General features: G+C 40.1%; 1 protein-coding gene across 11 annotated transcripts in view; it reads right to left on the bottom strand.

Annotated features, from left to right (window-relative positions):
- Positions 1–14,268, bottom strand: part of col7a1l (collagen type VII alpha 1-like) — a 79,189-nt gene extending 64,921 nt beyond the window's left edge. For 8 of the 11 annotated variants that reach the window (XM_082509983.1, XM_082509988.1, XM_082509986.1 and 5 more), the window contains exons 1-2: positions 9,236–9,597; positions 2,105–2,298 (exon numbers count right to left, since the gene is read on the bottom strand). In XM_082509983.1, the coding sequence (XP_082366109.1) occupies positions 2,105–2,180 (76 nt within the window). In that variant the 5' untranslated portion in view covers positions 2,181–2,298; positions 9,236–9,597. Of the gene's footprint in view, positions 1–2,104; positions 2,299–9,235; positions 9,598–12,519; positions 12,946–13,988 lie in introns of those variants that run through there. The other 3 variants (XM_082509981.1, XM_082509982.1, XM_082509985.1) reach the window with 3 other exon arrangements.
- Positions 14,269–25,668: the final 11,400 nt, after the last annotated feature.

Genomic DNA, 25,668 nt, shown 5'->3' on the forward strand with positions numbered 1-25,668 from the left:
ATTGTTCTGTAAGTGATAAGCGATTCTCTGCTGTCTTCTATTTCATTATCAAGCTTTCTCTCCTCTATTATCTCACCCTTCTTCCTTTGGCTGCAATCCCAGGATTCACTGGGGGTGACATATGTCTTCAGCCCATAGCGGCCTAACATTATGTTCCTCCTCACACACCTATACATTTCTGGCCATACACCAAGGAAACAAAATATCACCGGGAATAGCATTTTGGAAGCCTCTCAAGCGCTATTATCTTTGGAAGCTGTAGTATCATATATTCAGCAACAGCAGATCTATTAGCGAGGACTTATACTCATTGATGCACTTTGAAGAGGTAAAACAATGTTCATACTTTCCGGTCCGAGTTGTGCCTCATAAAAGCAACTACCTACCCTATAATAAACATGTGGCTTTTCCATTTACTGGATGCATTTCACACTTGAAGGATTTTAGTAAACGCACATAAAATGTTGTGAAGACTGAGCGAAGAAGCAGCTGGAGGTTGGTGTCTGTCAGACAGACACAGAACTTCTGGATAATTGATCTTGTTTTCCATCCCAGGAAAACAAGATCAATTATCCAGAAGTTCGTCTGTCTAGGCTTGCAGGTGAGATCGACATGCCCAGGATAAGGACACAAAACATGCTGAGAGATTAGGAATGGTTTTCTTGAAGGTTATCTATGTTGATATCTCAAAGGTTGCATACACCTTGGTGTTGGACCACCACTGATTTCCACATGCATTACTCCAATTGCCTCTGACAAGATTAAGACATGAGATCATAAGATGTAACCCATCAGAGAGCACACATCAATAAAAATGCAATTAACAATAACATGTATTGTGCTACAAAATAATCGTTAAGAACATAGGTGAGAACAGGAAGTAGTTGCTCAATAAAGCCTATTATAAGCCTAAGGGCCCTTTGCTTTCTAGGGCTATCAGTCATTGTGGCAGCACGGCAGTATTTTTGTCTTGGTCTCCACCAACTACTGAGATTAAAATGGGATTTTTTTATATTACATTTTCCCAATGAGCCAGTTGCTAATTTTTTAGTGCATGCTGTTTGGTGTTGGGCAGGTATGCACAGTGAGTTTGTCATAGCTTATTTAATGAGAACAGCTGCTTACTGCTGCAGAAAAGACAGCTGGCAAAAGTGGCTGAAACTGCTTCTCTCAGTAAGTTTGTGGGATCTAAATCACTGAGTTAAAAGAGGCTACAAAGCACTAATGATGCTGAAAAGTTGGGTTAAAGTTATCTGATTGTTTCTCACAATAAGCAGCTTCCATACATTATTGCTTATTTGTTGCTTGTATGAGATGAGATTATTTAATGACAATTATACAAACCTATTTCCTGTGTTTTATGAAACACAGGACCTTAAGAACAATGTTGGGTTAACAATTAAAACTATAATTAATCAACAGTAGGAGGACCTGCATAGGAAGCACAGCTTTTAATGTATTCTTGGGCTATTTATAACCTTCCATAATTCTGCCCAACAACTTTACCAATCACCTTCTGCCAATCACAATCCAAGTGGAGGAAATCTAACTTTTGATTGGCTCGTTGACCTTTTGGTGACATCCAATAGCACCTGAGGCTGGAGTACTGTATCTAGGGGGATGGGTTTGACAGCGTAGCTGACAGAGTGCTGTACTGTACATGAGGGCAGCAGATGTTTAAATTCCCTGACTAGACAGAGTCTGGAGAGAAACTGTAGCTGGGCTAGTGTCTGCCCCATGTACCAATCCAGGTGTGGAGATTTAATGATGGAGCACTCACACAGACTCTATTCATTGAGCACCTGCCCTTTCCTTGGCCTGATCATCCAACCTGTCTAATTTATAGATCTGTGCACCAAGCTAACAATTGGACACGTGGCTGTGACTCAGAATAATACGTACCTAACTCTTTTTTCACAGACAGAAAATTAAATGGAGAAAACTGACTGCAAACATGAGTCACTGAGTTAAATAAATCAATCATCAAGTAACTGAGGGGGTGGAAAAAGTAAGGAGGAAAGTTGATGTGCTATAGGAGAAGGGAAATTTCACACAAATTAATTCTGTAAGCATGCAGTACAGGTTTATAAATATCACGACTCACCTTCAGCGTGCGCTGCAACACTTTGATGAGTCAGATAAAGGGACAGTAGAAAGATGCACACAGAAGAGTGACCCATACTCTTCCTCGTCTTCCTCCTTCAGTCACCTTCTCCTCCTCCCCAGTTCCTCTCTTCACAAATGCAGTTCCTAAATTGCACTTCACAGTCATCAATCCCACCTTTTCTTTTCTCCTATCTGAAAAATATGCAAAAGAACAACAAGAAGAAAAAAGTAATTACAGGCCCTCAAAGATAAAAACATAATCAGCTTTTTTTTTTTTTCATTTGTGAGGGAGTTGGAACTCTTCTGCAGAAGCCAAGCTTTTGGTGTTTGCTAAGAGTATTTTTTTTTAATTACAGTAATACACAAAGAAGAGTTTAACAGCGTAGTTCTGCTGTACTCAAGAGACTTGTAGACATGTAACAATGACTGACTGGCATACTAATCAAATAAATAGGTCCAGGTTAGAAACTTTCATGTCATATTATACATGAACTCGGATGTCTTCTTATACACTTCCATGTCCTTAACAAGTGCATAATGTGTTTGATAATTATTATATGTCCAGGTGCAGGCAGGAGCCTCCCTGTAAACACTTTTATAACAAATTCCACTGACGCCAAGGAAATTAAAGCATCAAAGGGGTTTTTATACTGTCCAATAAGGACCCGTTGATTTAAAGCACTTAGCATTTAATGTTATTGTGTTGATAATCTACTGTAGCTGTCTTACAAAGCAGATCCTCCTGGGATTTCAACATACAGGTTGGCGTAAATGTGTAAAACTGTTTATGACATGCTGTTTAGTGATGAAAAAAAGTCCTCTATTCAAAGGTATAAAAGTTACAAGAACCTTGAGGATACAACTCAGCGATAAATCATTTGATCACAGCCAAAACAGAGACAGGATAAGTCATAAATGGAGTGCACTGTACATTTCTAATCATAACTACCTCTTTAAGATGTTTGATGGCTTTATGGCTTAAGCTAACATGCCATTACAGTGGCTTTGACATAGTGTGCTGGATAAGTCATATTTGCAGTTAAAATGCAAACATTAGAGTCCTGTTTTTATGGCATATATTCTTAATAATTTCATCAGCAAGTGTGGGCATCTTTACGAAATAAGATGTTTTGGCAGTTTGCTGGACTCAGATCTGTATTATTGCAATGCCACAAACTTCCCAGGAGTGGAAGTCTTAGCACATTTACCCCAAGGCCAACGGAAAATAACATTCTCAGAAAAATAGCAAAAAACAAAGAGGCTTTGTTAGCATGTTATATGTTAAAGTTCACAATCCACAGGACCATGTTGACCACAAACACCTCATATTAACTGTGAAGCACGGTGGTGGAGGAGCGATGATTTGGGCTTGTCCATGACCTCCTCTTTATACCAAAGTATTCTAGAGTCAAATCCAACAGCTAAAAATTGACAACAGTGATCTCAATCACAGCAGAAATCTATAACAGAATGGCTGAAAAACAAAGATAATCAAGGTGTTGCAATACCCCTGAAAAAGTCCAAACCTCAACATGGCTGAAATACAGTGGCAGGAGAGCTGTGCATAAACCAATGCCTACAAACCTCGATTAACTGAAGCAACATTGTAAATAATAGTGGACCAAAATTCCTCCACCACAATATGATAGACTTACAACGTTGTATAGACAACAATTACATTTGTACAAAAGCTGGTTCTACAAGCTACTGAATCATAGTTTTTCACAAGAGCCTATGCAGTCCTGTGAAAACGTGTTTTTTTCACGTGACAGCAGATAATGAGAAGAAAGATAAATAAATATGGACTGTAGCTACAATGTTAAGATAAAAAAAATTACCAGAGTTTGGTTTTGGGTGTGTGAAAGGCAAAGTGGGTGGAGATGGCCAGTATTTCTAACAGGCACATTCAGATGGATGAGTTTCACCAGTGAAAACACAAGCATTCTTCACAAGAATCTAGATAGAGGGAGAATAATAGTTTTTGCTATGAGAGTAAACAGAGGCCCAGTAATGATCTGGAATAGAGAAAATCCTTCTCTTATCTTTTTGACTGCAAAAACCGCAAGTCTGATTTTCATTCGTATGCTAGCTGATTATATTATCTCTCACAGTGGTGTACACCTGGTTATTTCAGAAATGCTCCTTTCTGTCTCAGTTAGCTGGGGGGATGTGCCTGTGTCTGTATTATAGGCTGTTTAAGGCAAGTAGGAGAGTACTCTGAAAATATTACTGGAGCTTCTTTACTCTGCCCTTGGTTTTCACTACTTGCGATTGTGGCTCAAAGAGTTGGCAGTTCGTCTTGTAACCGGAAGGTTGCCGGTTTGAGCCCTGGATCGGACAGTTTTGGTCGTTGTGTCCTTGGGCAAGACACTTTACCCTACCGCCTGCTGGTGTTGGCCAGAGGGGCCGATGGCGCGATATGGCAGCCTCGCTTCTGTCAGTCTGCCCCAGGGCAGCTGTAGCTACAACTGTAGCTTGCCTCCACCATTGTGTGAATGAATAGTGGAATTGTAAAGCGCTTTGAGGGCCCTGAAAAGCGCTATATAAATGCAATCCATTATTATTATTACATAGAAATTGATTATGCTTTGGGTCAGAATAAATGACTAATGCATTTAAAAACTCCCAGGTACTCCCAATGTTATGAGAATAAGGCAACCTTTTGTAAATATCCCCTCAGATTTAATATAAAATTAACAATGTATGGATGCGTTTATTCATTAACAACTAACTATTGTACTTGGTTCATCTCTCTAATCTCAACACGATTCATGTATAATTCTGCCAGAAGTGGAACAACCCCGGAAAACATGTTTCATATGGGCCAATTTCATTATTGGACACAGGATGCTATTATTCTGTTTATTTGGCACATAAATAGGAACATATCCGGCCCCAAATAATAGCTTTATTAAGAATAGCGTCTCCTTTATGTCTGCCATCTTTGCATCATGCATCACACTCATGTATTCTTAGTTGGATAAGATTAACATAAACATATCAAAAATTCAAAAGCTACTTTTTCCTAGCATTTTGCCTAAAGCTGTCAAACTACTTATAACGCATCTTTTGTTACACTAATGCTTGTTGAGTAAATAGACTCTAAAAGATAAATACACTAGGAAAATCTACACATTTACTGCAGTGTACAACCCCCAAATATTCTTATCATTATGTCCTCATAGATATAGTAAGAACAGAAAGCCTCGAATGACAAAGACCTTGGACAAAGAAGAGAAATGGGGAGTTAAAGGGCTTGTTAATATTTGCCACTGTTAATGGGCGGCCAACATGATTTTGTCTTGCCTTTTATTACCACTTCTAGCTCCAGCACGGCAGTCCACAACGGACATCTCTGAGGTTGTATTAAGCCAGGATATCTCACGTCTAACATAACTTCTTTCACCCCTTGGTCATTCTCAGACTTAATCAATAGACAGCTTGCTTGTGTGCCCCGCTCTGAGAGCATGGGTTAAGTTCAAAAAGACCTTTGACTGCAAAGATTTCTTTCTTCTGAGTCCCGATGCTTCCACAGACCTCTTCATCTTTCCCCAACAAGCTCAGCTTTTCAAGACGGACAAGGAAAACAGATCAGATGTTCAACTAATAATTGCTTTATGTTTTTCAGTTAGCTAACAAAGAAAGAAAAAACGTATTTCTTTCAGCAACAGGCCAGACACTATGTGCAGACATGCCCAAATTAAAACAGTCTGAAAACATAACTCAGGGCATGCATTATCTCCCATCCATCCCCAACTCTCACACTTACTGCAGTTTCAAATAACTGAAAAAGTTTACATGAACAAAGTCAAATTGGTCAGCGTCTACACAGATACCACCTCAACTTGTGACAAAAGAATATGGACAACCTACTTTATTAAAGGATTAAATGTAAGACCAGCATCAGAATGTAAGGAGACTAAATCTAGCATTTAATTCTATGCCGGATAAAAGCTTTAAAATGCATGGACTAACACAGAGAACATTGTTTGTGTTATGTGTTACATTAGGTTTGTATCCATACACTCTTTATAGTGGATTGTGCACGTACGTCCGTGTCCGTGAGTATTGCATGGGCATGTGCAAGTTCATAAGCATAACATCAAAGAGAGACCTGCCTTCACTCAACTTCTACACATGAGATGGAAACAGAACAAATTTCTTTTACCTTTAAACATTTACAATCCATCCATCGAGCTAATTCATAAACTTTAATGCTTACCCCATGAGAGCATATTTCACCAATAAATGTATATAATGATAACATAAAAAATAAACCAATCAATATGAAACAATCTGAATTCCAGAAAATTCCTCAGTGTGATTTGACCATCTGGTCTGACTAAGCCAGAATGGCTGAAGGCTGAATAGTTTACAACCTCTGCAGATGGAAGTGAGAGCTGGCAGGCTTGAACTGTAATATAACACAGCCAAAAAACTACATTCTCCCGCTGGCTGCCCCCTCACATACCAATGCAGATCTGAGATCTGTCTCTGCATGTATCTTCTTATTACTGAAGTGAAGGGAGGACAAACTCACACTGTGTTGTGATGAATGGCAGCCGGTATTCATCATTCATCATCATCATCAACCTTCGGACCTAAATAGGTTTGCACCTCTACTTGGAAAAGGTGTGAAAAAGCAGAATGTGAAAGTCTTGTGACAGCTTCACTATGGTGAAATTCTTTTGTAAGCCTTTTCTTTTCAGTGTATACAGAAGTTTCTAGAAGAAAATATGGAAATATATTCAGAAATGTGCCAACATCTACTTAAACATTCAATCAAATTTTATGAGAATGAAATTAAAGTATTATGTGCTCCTCCAAATATTGTAAGGGCCACCCTAGCAGCTCTGAAATGATTTGAGATAAACATCCTCACACTGATCATGCTAACCGGTGTTGATCAGGTGTGCAGTTTTAAACATTTAGTAAGACTTATTTTTTTGAAGACATTAGGTTTTAAGTCAAATTTAATTAGTTGTTGAGATATTTCAACCTAAACCAGTATTGGACCAAAAACATGATTAATGACTACCATAATTTCTCATGCCCAATATCACAGCTTTCAATAACAGTACTACAGGATACAGTGCAGAGCAAAAGTCTTAGGCCATGTTTCATTTCTTTATATTTTGCTATGAAAATGGGAAATAGGTTCAGGGATTAAAACATTTGCACATATACATACACAGCCTGAACTCTCTTCAGGAATATTTCAAAGCTCCTCTTTGGATGCTGGCTGACTTTGACTCCATTCTCTGTTAAGATGATCCCAAACTGTTTACATGACTCAGTCATGGATCGGCCTCCCCATTAGATGTTTTTCTGTGCAGTTATGCTTTTACTGCACTGGCAGTGTGTTTGAGATCTTTGTCATGCTGTAAATGAATAGCTGAATAGAGATGGTACTGCATGGTGGATCAAAATCTGATGGCACTTTTCTGCATTCATAATAAAAGATCCTAGCACCACTGGCTATAATGCAACCCAAACCATGACAGAGCCTCCACCGTGTTTTACAGATGGCTCTAGACAATCACTGTCGTACCTCTCTTCCTCCCAACATAGTGACACCAAATTGAATCATGAATTTCAAATTTGGATTGATTACTCTATAAGATCTGCTGCCACAGATTTAAAGTCAAGTTATTGTGGCTTTTCTCTCTGTTTACCTTCTTAAAGCCACTGTTCCACAGAGAAAATTTCTGATGAGGCTCCAGCAAACATTCGAAGGATCAACTGAGTCAGGTGTGACGTTTTTGCTGGATTTTTTCCTTTTTCTTAAAGACATTAATTTCAGACTCTCTTCATCTCCTGTGGATTTTTAGACCTTCCACTTGTTCTTTTGTGCCCCACTAACCAGTTTTCTCAAACTTTTTAAGGAGAGACTGCACACCTTGCAACGACACAACAAGTTTTCAACTAATAGCAATTTGGAAATCACCTTGTTGGTGCAAAAATACTAATTTGTGCTTGTCAAACTGTGTTATGACTGGCATTTTTCATAGATCCAAATGAAAGTATTTCTCGTATTTCTCCAATCAAAAGCTCAGCTTAGCTATAAAAACAGTTGCAGTGGATGCATGGGTATGCACACTGGGATTACAAACACCTTGCTACCTTCAAGAAGAAAAAAAATGTGCTTTTTTTCTGTCAGAGGCCTTTAGTTTATCACTGCAGCGAGAGGATTAAATAATGTTTCCAAATGAAGTTTACTGTCCCTGGCCCTTCTACCCTCTCTGTGTTCCCTATCTCTATTTCTCACCCACATCCACTCACACATCACATGCCTGCAAGTCTAACTGCATGTCAGCTATTTCTACATAATGGCATTTTCCACCTCACCACTTCACAGGATGGATTATCCTTGTAGGTGGGAAACTGGTGACAGTGAAATGACACACACACACATACGCGTAAGGAAGCACACACAGAAACACAGCTCAGAACTACATTGTATGATAACAGATGTCTTTGGTGCAACACATCATTTCTATAGCTAATACACACACTCACAAAACCGCAGACTCTCATGCACAGCTCAAAGGCTGCAGTATGGCTACTGTCTTAATATCTCTTTACATTTGCACGCAGCCAACACAGACATGTCTACGCATGGAGGGAAATCGACAAGCATTCATTTGACATAGTTTCATCTCCTGACAATGTTCTTGCAAACAACCTGGTATGCTCTTATTATTCATGACACACAAGAGTTTACATGACTGTAAAATGCATTACATCTTCTTTTGTGCTCCTTTTCAACCCGAATGTTTAAAATCTGCAGAAAAACACAGCAGTCATCCAAAAACAGACAACAAAGCATGCAGGACTTTGGCACTGCATGGGGATGTCTGTACATATAAGTGAGTGTTCTTTAACAGAGGAGGATGTCCATTCACAGCAAATAATGTATCTGATGAGCACTGATATCAGACAAGTTAAGCTATTAAAGAAAAACTTTACTGTAAAAAGCAGCAATAATGGCTCAGTATAAAAAGTCCAGACACTTACGGTGCAACAAGGGTATCTGAGCAGTTAAGAATTCAAAAGCACCCTGTAAAGCACCATATTAAAAGGCAGTTAAGCTAATGGCTTTTCAATGAGCCCATGCATTTTCACTTACCAATACACACAAGTTATTATCTTCCAAATCCAGGTGATTTTCTTTTGAGGGTAAAAAGAGGAAACCCCCCCCCTAAAAATACATATAAAAAGCTGCATCCGAGTCAGGCAAAAGCAATTCTGGATTTTCTGTTGTATCCTTGTAGAGGCAGTTATTAGAGACTAAATTGGCATGTGTGTGTATCTATATGTGTGTATCTGAGTGACAGAGGGGGTAGGCGTGTAAGAGTGAATGAATGAAGCAGGATTTCTTTCCTGGGCTTTGCTCAGGCACAGAAAAGTTTGGGAAGAGGGGTGGGGGTGACGCTGCAGCAACCTGTTGGCTCAGAGGGAGAGAGAGACACGGAGGTAAAGGCATAGATGCATACTGAGAGAGAGGTGGTGGTTTCTGTGGAGCTTTGGCCCTGTTGCATTGTTACTTTTCTAACAGTGCTTGTGTGTAGCACGGAGGCCTCAAGGTGACAGAATAACTGGCAAAGAAAAACGGTGTTAAGTACTTTGAGGTTAACTCTGCAATAACCCACAATCATACTGCAAGTTGAATCTTCCCTCAGTCAGGACTGTGAAAATCAATCAAAAACTGTCTTTATGCCAACAGAACGACTTCTGCATGTCAGTAAAAATAATATTCAGGATTTGACACCAAGTGCTGTGTCTCACATCTATTACTGTGTGCTTCATTTGGCAGCATTTCAGTTTCCCAGAATAAAATATTGATTTGCAAACCATCCAAAGTGTCAACAAAAATCTACCCTGACTTTGCACAATGTTCTATTCATCCTATTATTCCTTATGAAACATCAAATAAACAAAACACAACATGATAAAAGTACAGAAAACAGCTAGGGTTAGGTTGTCGAACCATGAGTTCTTGCTCCAAGCTATGTATACTCACACACAGACCCATCATCAGAGGCTATCGAGGTTATTGCTTTATTGCTTGTAGAGCATGCAACTCCTCAAAACAGAAGGGGGGGTGAAAAGAGAATAAACCTATCATGTTTAAACCCCCCCCCCATCTGGTGTGCGAGTCGATGTGTGTGTGTTTCTGTGTATGCTAAGGGGCAACGGGTCATCTTTATGGACCCCAGGAATGTGGTTACCAATTTCACAGGTTTTAGCCAGCTGGCAGTCTTGACATGCTGTAACTCAACACAAATACTGTACTCTTAAGGCGGAGTTCATTCAGATAACAGTCATGAGAGGTGGTACAATGCATCCATGTAATTTTACTATTAGAAACCGTTCATTACCGCCTGACACAAAGATGCAAAATTATAGTGGCGGCTGAAGTAATATCTATCTTTTTACATCTATAAAGAGTATATTCATCACCACCCCAAGATTTCCAAATAAATACTTCCGGAATTTGTGTAGAAATAGTGCAAACATGTAAACAATGACTCATCCCATGCAGCTGCAAGATCAAGTGGAAAGGTCTTGGGCTGAAACATTCAAGCTACGTCCACACGTACACAGGTATTTTTGAAAACTGAGATTTTCCATTTTCGTTTTAAAAAATAATCCTGTCCACACGTAAAGGCAGAAATGAAGGAAAACACTGCTAGGAACATGCCAAAGCAACAGGTGGCGATATATTCCTAACCGTGTAGAAATGATGGCCAATCAGAAGTCTAGAAGCCTTGGTGGGAAATAGTAAACAAAGATGGGGCATAGAAGCAGAACTGAGTCGTATGTGTGGAGGGACAGTAACTGTGTGTGTATATGTAAGCATTTAAACACTGCAGAGAGTACAATTAACAGTAACAGTATTGTAGAAATTCATTTCACCGAAACAATAACGTGGCGAACAGTGTGACGTCAAAAAAGGCGCACACCTTTGACGTTGCGTTTTCTGCGTTTTCTCCGTTTTTCTCGTCCACACGTAAATGCAAAAACGGAGTTTTCAAAAATATCCACCCTGGCCGGAGTTTTTAAAAATCTCAGTTTTCAGTGACCAAAAACGCCGTTTACGTGTGGACGAAAGGTGCAAACGCATAGAAAAATCTGCGTTTTCAAAAATACCCGGATACGTGTGGACGTAGCCTAAGAAAACACAGAACCAAATAACTGCAGTTCCTTATTTAGCCACGTGAGGATCCATACTTTCAGTGAGTCTATCTCCCTAAACTCCAGTGTTAAAATGGCCAACGTTAGGGCAACAATATACATGTTTACTGAAGACCACTTTCATTCCACCCTCAGTAAAAACTGTGAGTTAAAAATCACCTTTTAAAACATATTAAGGCTTAAATGCTTATTTGGATTCTTTGTTTTGGATGACATTTGGATGCTGTTGTCTTGGTTGGTGTTCAGCTGTAATAAGCAACTCTAAAGAGTCAACTGCTCGAGTTTCTATTGAAAGTGTATTTACTTTTTCAATTTGTTTTTTGCTAGCCGATATCACAGTTACTATGTAGATGCCCCTTGCTAACTTTACAGCTAAGCTTACGGCTAGCAGAAGTATTAGCTATGGTGTCATGGTCTCTTCTTTTTATGACAATCTGTAAACATCTGGGAACCGAGAAGACAAGTTGAGGAGACGAGGAGTTCTATATCAGACAAGACAAGTCCCATTCTTACCGACGCTCAACACTCGTTCTTTGTTATGATTTTTATTTCATGATGCACAGAATATTTTCAGTTGGTTAAAGGTCATCACCGCAGAGAGGCTAGTTCAGAACTTAGACTCTTTTATTACAAAGCGACGCAGTATAGCTTAGTACTAACTTGCTGAAATACGCAAACCTTCCCTGAAATCAAGCAGAGCGTTTATTCCTCTAAAGCCCGGATATAACTTTTTTTTTTTTTTTTTTTTTTTTTTCTAAATGACATCAGAAACAGCAGTATGCGACATTACGTGATGGCAGAGCTTCAGTTCATCCTTTGTCTTTTTTTTTTTTTTTTTTTTTTAATAAATAGGACAGGGGGAATGAATGAGAGAAAGAGGGAGAGAGAAAGAAAGAAAACCAAAGGGGAGAAGAGACGGTGAGAAGGGGGGGGAAGAGAGAGAAGAAAAAAAAAAGAACTCCTGGGTCACCTGTATGGAGAAAAAAAAAAAAACAAACAAAAAAAACAAACAGAGGAGACAGCAAACAACAAAGAGCAACATAATAATAGAGAAAACAAAGCACCATCACAATAAACTAGCTAGTCATAGATATCAATATTTACTAAATAATAAACGATATTGTGCAGCACGCAAGATAGACAGCGCACAGTGTGCTTTGAGGCAGCAGCCAAGAAAGCTTTAGTCCGCGTCTGTGAATACCCATGTGTGCATACCTGTGTGGATCAGCATGCTTGCATTCCAAAGGTTTCTCCATGTAATGATCTGCTAGGGAGTGTGGGGGGGCCACAGCCCCGTCCTCCAGGGTGTGAAGCGGGTATGGAGGAGATCAAAACTCCAGACATCCAGAGGCCCCCAGAACACAAGAGACCATGGAAGACCAACAGAGGGGCAGCCGCGCCACTGTTCCAGTAAGAGCTGAGGAGAGTCCCAGATGAGGGCTCGCCCAGCAGCCGCGGAGCAGAAGTCAGGGGGAGTTGCAGTGACGCGCCCGTGAGCTCCGCCGGCCCCCAGCTGTGCCTGAGTGACCGAGCCCCAGGCCGAGAGGCCGGGGGCACCCCACCTCCAAAGGGGCCCGAGCGAGCCCCAGGCCCCAGGCCCCGACAAGCGGCCGCCAAGGAGTGAGCCGGTGTGTACCCGGACGCCCACCCCCAGACACAAAGAACCACCAACACACCGACACCTGAGGGAGTCCGCCACCGGCAGGGGAAGTGGTGGTGGGTGGAGATAGGCCTCCAAACCTTGGAGGGCCTGAGGATATAACTTTCAGCAATGATGGTATTTTTCCAGCTCCACCAGCACTAATGCACCCCCATACCATCAGAGACACAGGCTTTTTAAACTGAGTGCTGATAACACACCAGATGGTGTATGTTCTCTTTAGTTTGATGTTTTCCAAATGAAATAACAAAATTTTGATTCATCTGACCACAGTTTTGCTCAGTCCATTTTAAATTAGCTTTGGCAGAAAGGAGATCGTGGTATTTCTGGATGATGTTCACATATGGCTTCTTCTTTGTATGATAGAGCTTTAATCTGCATTTGTGGATGGTGTGGTGAACTGAGTTCACAGACAATGATTTCTGGAAGTGTTCTTAAACCCATGCAGTGATTTCCATGACAGAGCTACGCCTGTTTTAATGCAGTGCCGCCTGAGGGCCCAAAGATCACAGCACAGGCTTCCAATATTAATTTTGACCATGTCCATTGAGAATTTTTCCTGATTCTCAGAAACTTTTGATGAAATAATGTACTGTAAATGGCGAGATATTCAAAGTCTTTGCAATTTTAGGTTGAGGAAATTGTTCCACGATTTGTAGATGCAGCTTTTTGCACATTAGTAAACCTCTGCCCATCTGTACCTCTAACAAACTCTGCTTCTTTAAGATGCTCTTTTTATACCCAATAATGTTACCGACATATTGCTAATTAACCAAATTAGTTGCAAAATGTTCCACCAGCTGTTTCTCTTTAATGCAACTTACCCATGCAAATATCTACAGAAACAAATTATAAAACCAAGAGTGCCAGCTAAGTGAAATTTTCCTCTCCATATATACTGGTTTCTAAATATCCGTGCATCTTTCTGACAAGTCATCATACAAATCCTTCTTTCTTGCATCTGCTTGGCATTAAACACTACTTTTCTGTATTCTTGAAGAATGTGGCACCAATATGCACCTACCATGCACAGAACAGGATTTAAACAGGGAATCCATCTTCATGAGAAATGATATTCTTGCTCCGAGCTCCCTGACCTGCACTCAATCTACAGCAGGCGGTGCCGGACCAAGGCCAGGAAGATCGTGAAGGACCTCAGCCATCCCAACAACAGACTGTTCTCTCTGTTGAGGTCAGGAAAGCGATTCCGCTCCCTGAAGACCAACACAGAGAGACTGAGGAGGAGCTTCTTCCCGCAGGCGATACGGTCTCTCAATCACACCACCACACAGTACTGACCCACACATACAGTTCTTACACACACACTGGACTTTCTGGACTTTGGTTTTGCACAACACTGGTCACTATATTCTTCATTTCCGGTTAATACTTGTACAGCTGCTGTTATTGTGTATATATTTATTTATATTTAGATTTCTTCATACATTCTTATATAGTTCTATATTGTGTATTGTGTATTTTGTTGTACAGTTATTTTATTTTCAACTTTAATTTCTATATTTATCTTTATCTTATTCTTCCCAGTTAAATTTACCCTTCATTCTAATTTGTGTTGTACAGTTATTTCATTTTTAACCTTAATTTATATTCTATTCCTTCCTAGTTAAATTTACCCTTTTTAATTTTTCATATTTATTTCCTATCTTATTCATAGCCTTTTCCTTTTTTGTTTTCTTTAGGTCACGAGCAGTTGTCCAAGCATTTCACTACATATCGTACTGTGTATGACTGTGTACGTGACAAATAAAATTTGAATTTGAATTTGAATTTGATTTAGAGTAAAGGGAGTTATATTCTAGTTTTGCCTGAGGTGTGTCTGAGCTACACGTGCCCTAATGTTGACCCTGAGCACACGGCAAGGAAGTTCAGGAGAGTGCATCAATCAGGACAACTCTTGGTATGTCTCACTGGATATATCCTTGTACATCATGGATTCTGACACTGTAAAATGGGCACCAGCATAAAAACAGGCTTCTACTACTAATGTTAATATTAATTTAACTTTAGTGTTCTAGGAAAACAAATCCTAAAAGCTTGCTACATCAACAACTTACACTGTAAGCTTGCGCAAACATTAAAGACTTTACAGCTTTGATACCTTCCTTAGCACTATTGCATCATGGTTGAATGAGCCCCACTGTCTTTCATCAGCAGGTGCGATTAGAAATAAAAAGCTGTTTTCGACCTGTCGGGAGTATTCAGATAGGGAGCATTAACCAACCTTGTCTCAACTAATCGCACTCCGTCTGCAAGTGGGCCTAAAAATCCCCCCAAGTCACAAGAGGTGCTGGCATGAAAGTAAGCTTTGATTAAATTTACGCTTTAGGCTAACCGGAAAACAATCATGTACAGTGGGAGCAAAAGAATAAAAGAGAGTCAGAGGAAAGCAAAGTAAAGGAACAAAGCCATCAGGAGTTCAGAAGAAAGGCGCGTAGAGTTGGGTGAGTTACGATAAGGTGTGTAGGGGAACTACGAGGACATATGGAAATAAAAAGTGCGCACACGGGCAGTTAATTAACTTAATGTTAATATGTATGCACATGTCTCTGTAGCTCATTCCTTGGGAGCCACACTACTGACAGCCCACTACAAATATCAATCATGGGTAATCAAAACCCGGGATTTACGGCGGCCTCTTTAAAAACGGGATTAAACTCATGCTTCAATCCTTTCTTCTTTTCTCCAAATGGGAAAAAGGTGAAATTAAAAACCACGCAGACATCTTTTGTAACAGTTGTCTTTTCTACAGGCCCTATAAGCTCTGTAACTACTGCGTTAGTACCGAGGCCACTCCCAATATGTGAAATAGAAGTGAACATAATTACCTTTTAATATTCTTTTTGAAAGCGCCTTGGTCATTCACCATTCATGCCTCGTGGCAACTTTTCAAGGAGCTTCTACTTCTAATTTGGTAAAATACACATTTAATGCATTTCTGAAATCTTCATTTCTCCACCTCCTTTTCTCGCTCCACCGGCTCCATCACTGAAGTTATGAGAATCAAACATCGTTTTAGCCGCTGGTTGTAAGGCACCCCTTTAATTGTGCAATTTCTCACATAGCGCTTTAATTATGTTCAGCTGAGGGTTTGAGTTGAAATTCAGAACTATTGCTTTATGCAGTGTTCTGTTTAATTGGTGGGTATTTTACAGCAGCGCCATTAGCTTGAGCTCAAAATGAAGGCAAGGTGGGGGTTTTTAAATATATATATCAGAAACTGTGACCAAAACTTTGACCACCTACATTCTACTATATTTTACAACTAAACTTTCAAGATCAGGACATATCGCCTGCTGCTGCAGTGTGAAATGGGCCTCTGAGGCTTGTTTTCCCCATGCTGCTATTTCATTTGGTTCCCTGCCTCCTTTTGTGTGGCATTAATGTAATTATTGATAGGCTGACAGCATGAGACGTGTCAGACAGATTTGATGCTGGTATCAGTTTCTGTTTAATGCTGTCAGCGTTGGCACATTTGTTGAAGGTTCACACCAGGAAGATGGGCAGCCTTTCTTTGGCTGGAGGCTAATGCAATTTTGACTCACATCCATAAGCCATACAAGCTGGGCAGAGTGCCCACTGCTGCCAACTACAAAAGGTCTGCTCTGTGCCAAGCCTTTTAGCAGTACAAACATACGTACAAACACATGAATGCATGTACACACAAGCCTGAGATGCTTATACACAGAAAAGCCACAGTGTGACAAAACACAGATAAAAGCTGGCACACACACACACATACATCCGTACCCTTTGTGCCTCCACATGCAGCGTTCGGCTCTTACAGATAGTTTTTGTCATGATAAACTCATTTCATAAACCGTGCGACTTCCTGCCACTGACTGAGATATGGGCTGTCATGGCAACAGAAGGAAACAGCGGTCGGAGCACGATAGCTGGTTTGTTGGGACAAGCCACAGCAGAGCAGAGAATTGAGATGCAGCAGAAGTCTGGGCTCATAGAATTAGTGGTGAGTGTGTCTCTGAAACTGGCAAAGTCTGTCAAAATCATGAACAGAACAAGTCGCCACACTCAGGAACGCATGCTGTCAGAGAAACGTCAATAAAGAAAGCGTGAAGCGTGAGTCATACCAGAAAGATATAGTACAAGATGAGGATTTTGGACTAAAACTGCAGCCTTACCACACTGGCCAGTGTCAAAACACTGATAAGAGAATCAACAATGGTTATGTTATCATCATATGTGTGGCCTTAACTTGTTTGTTTCTCTGTTTGCTCTGCAGTCATAGCTGACTGGGCAGAGTATGCAGTATGCAAAAGGCATTTGCACGTAAAAGGGAGCACACCAGCCACTTTATGATATGACATGCATATTTGATTGTTTTAGCAAAGCAGATGTGTTACAGATGTTTTTACTGGGATTTGTCAAAATAAAAATGCCTTGATCTCAAATCAGGTAATACTGACTTGTAGTTATTAAATGGGCTGAAGCTTAAATAGCGGTTTTCTACTCTCCTTGAGCACTCAAAGCACTTTATACAACATTTTTCAGTCACCCATTTACACAAATTCATATATGCACGTTTTTCTATTTCTAAATGCTTTTCATGTGACATTCACACACATCAAGAACATCTCAGGCTGGGGTTCAATGTCTTGCCCAAAGGTAGTTTGGCATGCACACTGGAGCAACCAGGGAGGAAACAACCAACCTTCCAACAAGTAGATGACTCCTAAACCACAGCCCCCTGAATAACCTTATAACACTTTGTATTCCTAGGCTGTTTCCCATCCAAGTACTAACCTGCCCCAATACTGCTTACTTTTTGAGATCAAGTGTGCTCAAGGTGGTATGACTGCAAGCCTAGAGACAAACTTTGGTTGACAAATATTGGTTTGAAGCACTGTAATGAATGTTACTTAGCAGCAGACATGCGCCAATCAACCAACCCTAGCTGCAGCCACATGCTAATATGTCATTAGCATGGAGGCACTTCACTATTAGTGAAGACACAAAGTTTAGCAAAGGATCAAAGCATTAACAAGGACAATTAGAGAGCTGATAAAAGTGTCAGTGTTCTGTTATCTGGTATAAACATATTGAAAAATTATGTAAATAACTGATATTTGTTTTGTTCCATAAATCTTGTGTAGATGGTTTTGTTTGGTAAAAATTGTGTGTACTCCATCCCTATTTCAGTTAATTATCTGTACCTCTGTCTGGTAGCAGAGCAGTTTATTTTTGTTAATGCGGGAGAAGATCCTGCAGTTTTTGTGAAATTGTAAAATTCATTAATTTCCTTTCATTTTGAAAATACTTTGAGGAAAACCTGAGTTTTTTGCTTTATATATGCTGTCAGTTACCGTTCTTAGAAAGAAAACTGGAATATAGGCAGGTCATGCTTACTTCTGTTTTATCCGTTACTTCTAGTTTTTACTTTAATAGGTTACTGGCTCCTGCGTTTTGTCTCTAGTTTTGCTTTGTGTCTGTGGCCTTCCTTCATTATGTTCAGCTGTTCCTTGCTGACCTCTGTTTTCAATTTCCCTCATTACCTCCATGAGTATTTAAAGTCATCTCTTTCATTTGTTCAGTTATCAGAGTGTCTGTTTAGTGTCACTTATGTTCCTTCCCTTGTGGTTTTCTTCTTTCATTCCCTGCATACAGTCTGCATTTTGATTCTTTATATGGACTTTCCACTTACCTAATAAAAGGTGCATTTTCTTCTCAAGCAAGTCTGCCCCCAGTCTCCATTTTTTCCTTTAATCTGCAATCCAAACAGATCAAAATTAAATTATGTAATTTTATACCAAAAGAGAAGGCAAGACACTGAGCAACTTTTCTGAATTCATCAGGTACAGACAGAGGATATTTCTGTCTGCATGACTGAGCCTGTCACTCAGAAAAAAGGATTTCTGCTGATTGAAATGCTGAAATGTATTACAGAATCAAGCTGCCTGATGTCATGCTTTCAAACATCTCTCTTTGTTCACTTTATACTTGAGCACACACACAACATTGGACGGAACTTGTCTGAATAACATTTTAACTGTGAATATATAATAATGATGCTTTGCTTGAGGGGAAAAAATCAGTCCAAAATATGAAGATGAGAAACGATAATCACTCTGATGTCTGTATGCACCTTTATTCATATTCGCGCTGAGTTATTTTTGCCTGATTTATCTGCCAGGGTGCCTGCATGTTGCACACCTTCCTCCTCATACATCCTGCTCTCACTTGGCAGGCCAAATATTTGGCTGCAAAACACAAAAACAGAGGTTAAGCTCCAGGTGTTTCAGTGAAATGATGGTGCTTGTGGGGGGGAAATGGGGGGATTTTAGCTAAATTCTCCTAATTAAACTTGATCAGCCTGATGACTAGTGAGACAGAACTGTCAGGGTCACTAAGGTAGGGCAACTTTTGAAGAACACATACAACAGAAAATGACAGGACTCTTTTTTTCATTGAATATTCCACATGTGAAAAGATTGAACTGTTAAAAATGGCTGCTGTTAATACAGAAACCTTGTAAAAACATACAATATTACAAGAAATTGATAAAACTAAACATGTATGATTCCATGCAACACCACTGTTTTACATACATAATATACAAAATGTATTTTTAAACACCTAACAACCATTTACTTTCATCTTGTTTATCTTGTGGACTTTCAACAGTGAGCAAATACACATTTGGTACCCAAGCACCATATGCAACACAGTGTATGCTCATAATTAGAGCCCATACTATATTTTAACTGAATATTTTTACTTGGTATAGAATAAAAAAAAGATACCATTTGCATTATCTGCAGTCAAACTGTATTTAAAAGATGGATGTACTTTCTAGCTCTAAAAAGTGAACTCAGTACGGAAGTACTTTAAATCTGCACTCTTGAAGCTGAAAATGCCCAGTTTCAAACTTCACAACAGGACCAACTATTAAGACATGGTGGGTGTGTCCATCTTTTATATACAGTCTTTGATTAAAGTGTGTTACTAGACTGACAAACTTAGTACTTTTTAAAAATCTGATAAGACCCCTTCATTTTTAGCTTTTCAACATACCTAACATACTTTGCGTTTAGAGAATATTTACTGATATATTGATATCAGATATATTGATATTTACTGATATACTGGTATCTGCAGTACCAATATCAGTAAATAAGATAAGATAACCTTTATTATTCCCACACGTGGGAAATTTGTTTTGCCCTAATAGCTATTAGGGCAAATCATTTGCTTGTTTTGTTTATTCCAGAGGGTCGTTAGGTAAATTAGAACAACACACCACATCACCAAACTTATCTCTATTTTTGCAGGGTACCTAAACTGTTCATCTTGATTTGAGCTATCAGTTTTGGTTATGTTAATACTGTGAAGGCTGAATGCTTACCATGTACTTACCCTGGTTATTAGCTCACATCTGAGGATCCTGTGTGTAATGTATGAATGCCCTACCTTGATCAGTCAGGCTGTGAACTCAGTGGAATGTGTCTTGTCTTGTGTTGTACAATACTGAATGTTAGCCCCGGTTACGAGATGAGACACACACACACACACACACCTGCAGAGACAAGTCTGCTGTATGTCTGCAGTGAGCAGGTCACTGGAGCTCTGCAGCAGTATTCAATGGAATGGAAAATGGCTGGGGGGCGGACTGCCACTATGAAAGCTACTGCTTTATGTGCATTACACAAAGTAAGTATGCACATAAAAATTCAGCAAATATCTTCTGCATGGAAACATGTCAGCCAACAGATATATGGTAATACGATGTGCGTGTTTGGATGCTTGCAAAAACAAAATGAGGTAAAACTCATAAACTGGCAGCATTTCTCTGCATCGAGCTTGATCACTAACTTATATAAACACAGACTAGCCAGAAGTAAATACATCACACATTCATTAAAACTTGAGCATATGGTAAGGTGAAGGTCTTCAAAGCGGGGACACCTGGGGCATTTCACAACAGTCACATTACCTTTGTCCTCTTAATCCACCTCTGTCTGTCCTTCCTCTGCCGTAATCGTCTTATTTGACTCAGAATCAGAATCAGAATACTTTATTGATCCCTGGGGGAAATTATTTTTTGTTACAGTGCTCCATTTTAAACCAACATTAAGACAAGACAGACAATACACTAACTAAGAATAGTACAATATATACATATATATACATACATACATACATAAGTCACTCATAAATAAATAGTTGGAAAAGAAACATGTGTAGTTGTAGCAGCAAACAGTGTGTTAAGTGGATGCGTTGTACAGGGAGATGGCCACAGGCAGGAATGATTTCCTGTGTCGTTCAGTGGTGCTTTTCGGTAATCTCAGTCTCTCACTGAACGTGCTCCTGTGACTGACCAACATGTCATGGAGTGGGTGGGAGGTGTTATCCAACATTGTCTTTATCTTGGACAGCATCCGCCTCTCCGACACCACCTTGAGGGAGTCCAGCTCCATCCCCACAACATTGCTGGCCTTACGGATTAGTTTATTAAGTCTGTTGGCATCTGCGACCCTCAGCCTGCTCCCCCAGCATGCAACAGCATAGAGGATCGCACTGGCCACAACAGACTCATAGAAAATCCTCAGCATTTTCTGGCAGATGTTGAAGGACCTCAGTCGCCTCAAAAAATAGAGACGACTCTGGCCCTTCCTGTAAAGTGCTGTGGTGTTTTTAGCCCAGTCCAGTTTATTGTCAATGTGTACTCCAAGGTATTTATAGTCCTCCACAATGTCAACACTGACCCCCTGAATTGAAACAGGGGTCAAGTGTTTCCTGGTCTTCCTGAAGTCCACGATCAGTTCCTTGGTCTTTGCCACGTTGAGCTGCAGATGATTCTGCTCACACCACGTGACAAAGGAGTCGACCACAGCCCGGTACTCTGTCTCATCATCCCTGCTGATGCATCCAACCATCTCCCTCAGTGGGCCTGCCCTTTGAAATGCACCTCTTTGGTCTAATTTAATATGCATGGCACAGTTGGGGGCACGAGGACAGCAATTCCTCCTCAGGATGCTATGAAGAGGAAACATTCAGCAGATCACTCGATTTCATGGGCCGTGGAAGAACAAGACAACAATGTCTGGGAAAGGAGAGGGTGGGGTAAACGAGGTATTAAAAGAAGGAGATACTGTGAACGGTAATGCAAATACCAAAGCGAGTCTAGAGAAACACTGACATGGAAAAGTAACTACTGATGAAACACAGAGAAAAGGGCTATAACAGAGGTATAAAAAGAGAATGACCAATTGAGTAAGGTAATTTCTAACATATGGCGTGTCAGATAATACTCCCGCTATGGCAGAATGCTTCCCACATTTTCCTCTCAATGGGAGACAGAATTGAAGTGATGGAGAAAACATGAACCCGTACAGTAAAAGGAGAAACAGACAGGGAATAGCATCTGGAGAAAGAGAGAAAGAGATGAGACGGAGAGAAAGGACAAAAAAACAAAACAAAGACTAAGATACAGGGATGAGTCACTATGTGGGAGAGGAGATGAAGGGTTTATAAAAAGAAAACTGCTGTCATCACCCTTTGGTGAGTTGACATCAAAGCAAAGGTCAAAGCATGATCAAAAGTCAAAACCCTTAAAAACCAGGGAAAGATCTGATAAAGCAAACATTCACACGTTCTCCCCTTTTTTCTCTCCCCCTCACATACACAATCATAGAAAAAGACAAAATCAGATTATCTAATTTTCCCTTTCCTGGTCAGCACAGCTGGAGCTCTGCTAACCCCAAGGCACTCATTTCCCAGTTCCCAGGTGAGGTCAGCCTACCCTGGAGGGGGCAGTATTGTTTCAGAGAGGGTGTTTGCCTAGGCATGTCCACCTTTACCTGTTGAGAGCTCCCTTCATCTCAACTAACGCCCGAGGGTGGGTGCAGCCAGATAAGCATTAGAAGGAGAAAGAGAAATATCTGCGTGCGCCCATGCAAGTTATTTTAATCCCTCTGTTAGTCTTTTTTTTCATACTTTTTGCTGTGATGGCCCGTCATACCAAATATTTGTAGAGATATCTAACAGTTGAAAGATTTAAGCAAAAAAAAAAAAAAATTACTGTTATCTCATTTTGCTTACTTGGTGCCTTTCACAACACTCAGAAAGTTTCCACTATGAGCGGCTGCATTTGATGGAGGATAAATGAACTTCTGGTGGAAATTATCAACAAAACTTTGTAGGGTCAACTATGATGATGATGTCCTAATAAATGTCTACAATTTCAGAATTTATACACTACACAAATAGTGCACATCTAAAAATGAATGTGTCCCACACATAAAAATAAAAATAGCTCTTTGCATTTAGCTTTTCATTGAACCTAGGAGTAATGATTTAAATAGGATGGGGCAACACGTTCTCATCTCAAAGTGTAACATACTGACGAATGTGACAAATCGTCGATATGTTACGTGTTCGGAGGCATGAGAGCCAGTTGGAATCAATCTATAAATGTGTTTTATGTTATGATCCTGAATCACTTTGGAAAACACTAAGTGTTAGGGTTAAAGTTGTAGTTATGGTTAGAGTTAGGGCTGGAATGGACGGCTGGGGCCTTTGGTCTAAGGCTACGTTCACACTGCAGGCGAAAGCGCATCAAATCCGATTTTTTTGACCCTATGCGACCCATATCCGATCATGCTATGACAGTGTGAACGGCGCAAATCCGATATTTTCAAATCCGATCTGGGTCACTTTCGTATGTGGTACTGAATCCGATACATATCCGATGTTTTAGAAAGCGACTGCTGTTTGAACGGTCAAGTCGCATTAAATCCGCCTTTTACGTCACCGACACAAGACTGAAGCCAATTATCAGCGCCCGAGAAGACATCGCGAACGCTTCCTAGCCATCCAGTGTAGATGTCAGTGAAACTGTTGGGAAGACAACGTAAACATTTTATTTGTACTGTATAATCTGCAGATTCTGACAGAAATCTGCAGCTATCCTTTGAAGCACCGCTCCTCTCTTAAACAGCAATAAGGATCATTATTAGGTTATTTACATTATTATGTAAATAACAAAATAACTTAAAGCAAAAATTGGGAAACGTAAAGTCCGAAGTCTTTATATTAACGGCCATCAGTCAAACAATACTGTTTGTTCTTGGTCTAAACAGAGCGCGTTGTGTGTGACATCTTCTTTTGCGCATGCGGGCCGCTTTGAGCGTTCACACTAGAGCGCGTTTGCTGTCGCATTTTATTTGTAGTGTGAACGAGGAGACAAAAAAATCGGATTTGATCAAAAAATCGGAATTGAGCATTAAGACCTGCAGTGTGAACGTAGCCTAAATGTTTCTTACCGTCGCCAGCAGCATTCTATTGGATTCAACTGAGAACCCAGAGCGTTTCAAAAGGACATGGAAGGGTACCTGTTGCATTACTATGAGACGCCTAGGAGCATGAGAAATCTTTCGTATGTTACACGTTGGGAATGATAATGATCTGGATGGGAATAAAAAGAAGTACCACAGATATATAATGAATTCACAATGATTTGTGAAATCAAAAAATGTCATATAGGTTTTTACAAGTCAACAAGTGCAAAAAAACAACTTAAAAGCCTCTGGAATTAAATAATGGCACAGAAATAATGGCTCATCTGTATAAGCAAAATTACCAGTACTGAAAAGATGCACTTGCGCTTTGGGATTTTTTAGGGATTTTTCATCAGGGGCTGTCTGTCCCGTCTGTAAGTGCAGAACAACCACTCACTAAGCAGCAGTCCGGGGATGACGCCACACATATGGCTCCTCATTTTCATCAATGTCGAAAATCCCCCTGGACAGAACGTGAAAACTGGACATGTCCGGGGAAAAGAGGACGGTTGGTCACCCTCTTGTCTGTATCTGTAAAGTGGTTTATATGTCGCTTAATGTTAACAGCAGACCTAAAGCTCCAAAAGTGTAGCGCAAGATACCGAATTAATTCAGAATATTAGATTTTTGTTTTAGTCTAGCTGTTCCCCGTCAGTATTGAAAAATGTATTGATAGCAATATCGAATATTATTACACAGGAAAAAAAACAACTACACGTAAAATAATCACACGGCGGCGCCTCTGCCTTTGTAAATAGAGGGACAGTAACTAGGTGTGTGTATGTAAGCGTGTAAAACCTGCAGATAGAGACAAACAGACGAACATTTTTCTTGGAAAACAAAGGGGGGCATAGCAAAAATAGTTTGGGAACCACTGAGCTAGGCTATGTTTAGCTAACTGGCTTCTGGCTGTAGGCTTATATTTACAGCCTTGGCATTGTCAGTCTTTTCGTCTTATTGGCTAGAATATGGCATAAATAAATACATTTGGCTAAGTATGTTGAATAATGTTGAATGTTGATCTACTGACAATATCTCAAAGATTAGAGAAAGAACCATTTTGAATTACAGTCAGTGGCTGCTTTGTTTGGTGCACCTTGTTGGGACCGGGCTGGACTGCTTTATTTCTGCATGGCAGAGATTCAACAAGTTTCTGAAAACATTCCTCTGATATTTTGGTCCATACTGGCATGACAGCATCACACTTTGTGACATGGTGCATTATCCTGCAGAAAGCAGCCATCAGAAGATGGGTACACTGTACTCATTAAGGGATGGACATGGTCAGGAACAATACTCAGGTAGACGGTGGCATTTAATGATGCTCAAATGGCACTAAGGGGCCCAAAGTGTGCCAAGAAACTATTCCCCACACCATTACACCACCAC

The sequence above is a fragment of the Aulonocara stuartgranti genome (genome assembly GCF_965226115.1).
Source record: "Aulonocara stuartgranti genome assembly, chromosome: 17".
NCBI lineage: Eukaryota > Metazoa > Chordata > Actinopteri > Cichliformes > Cichlidae > Aulonocara > Aulonocara stuartgranti.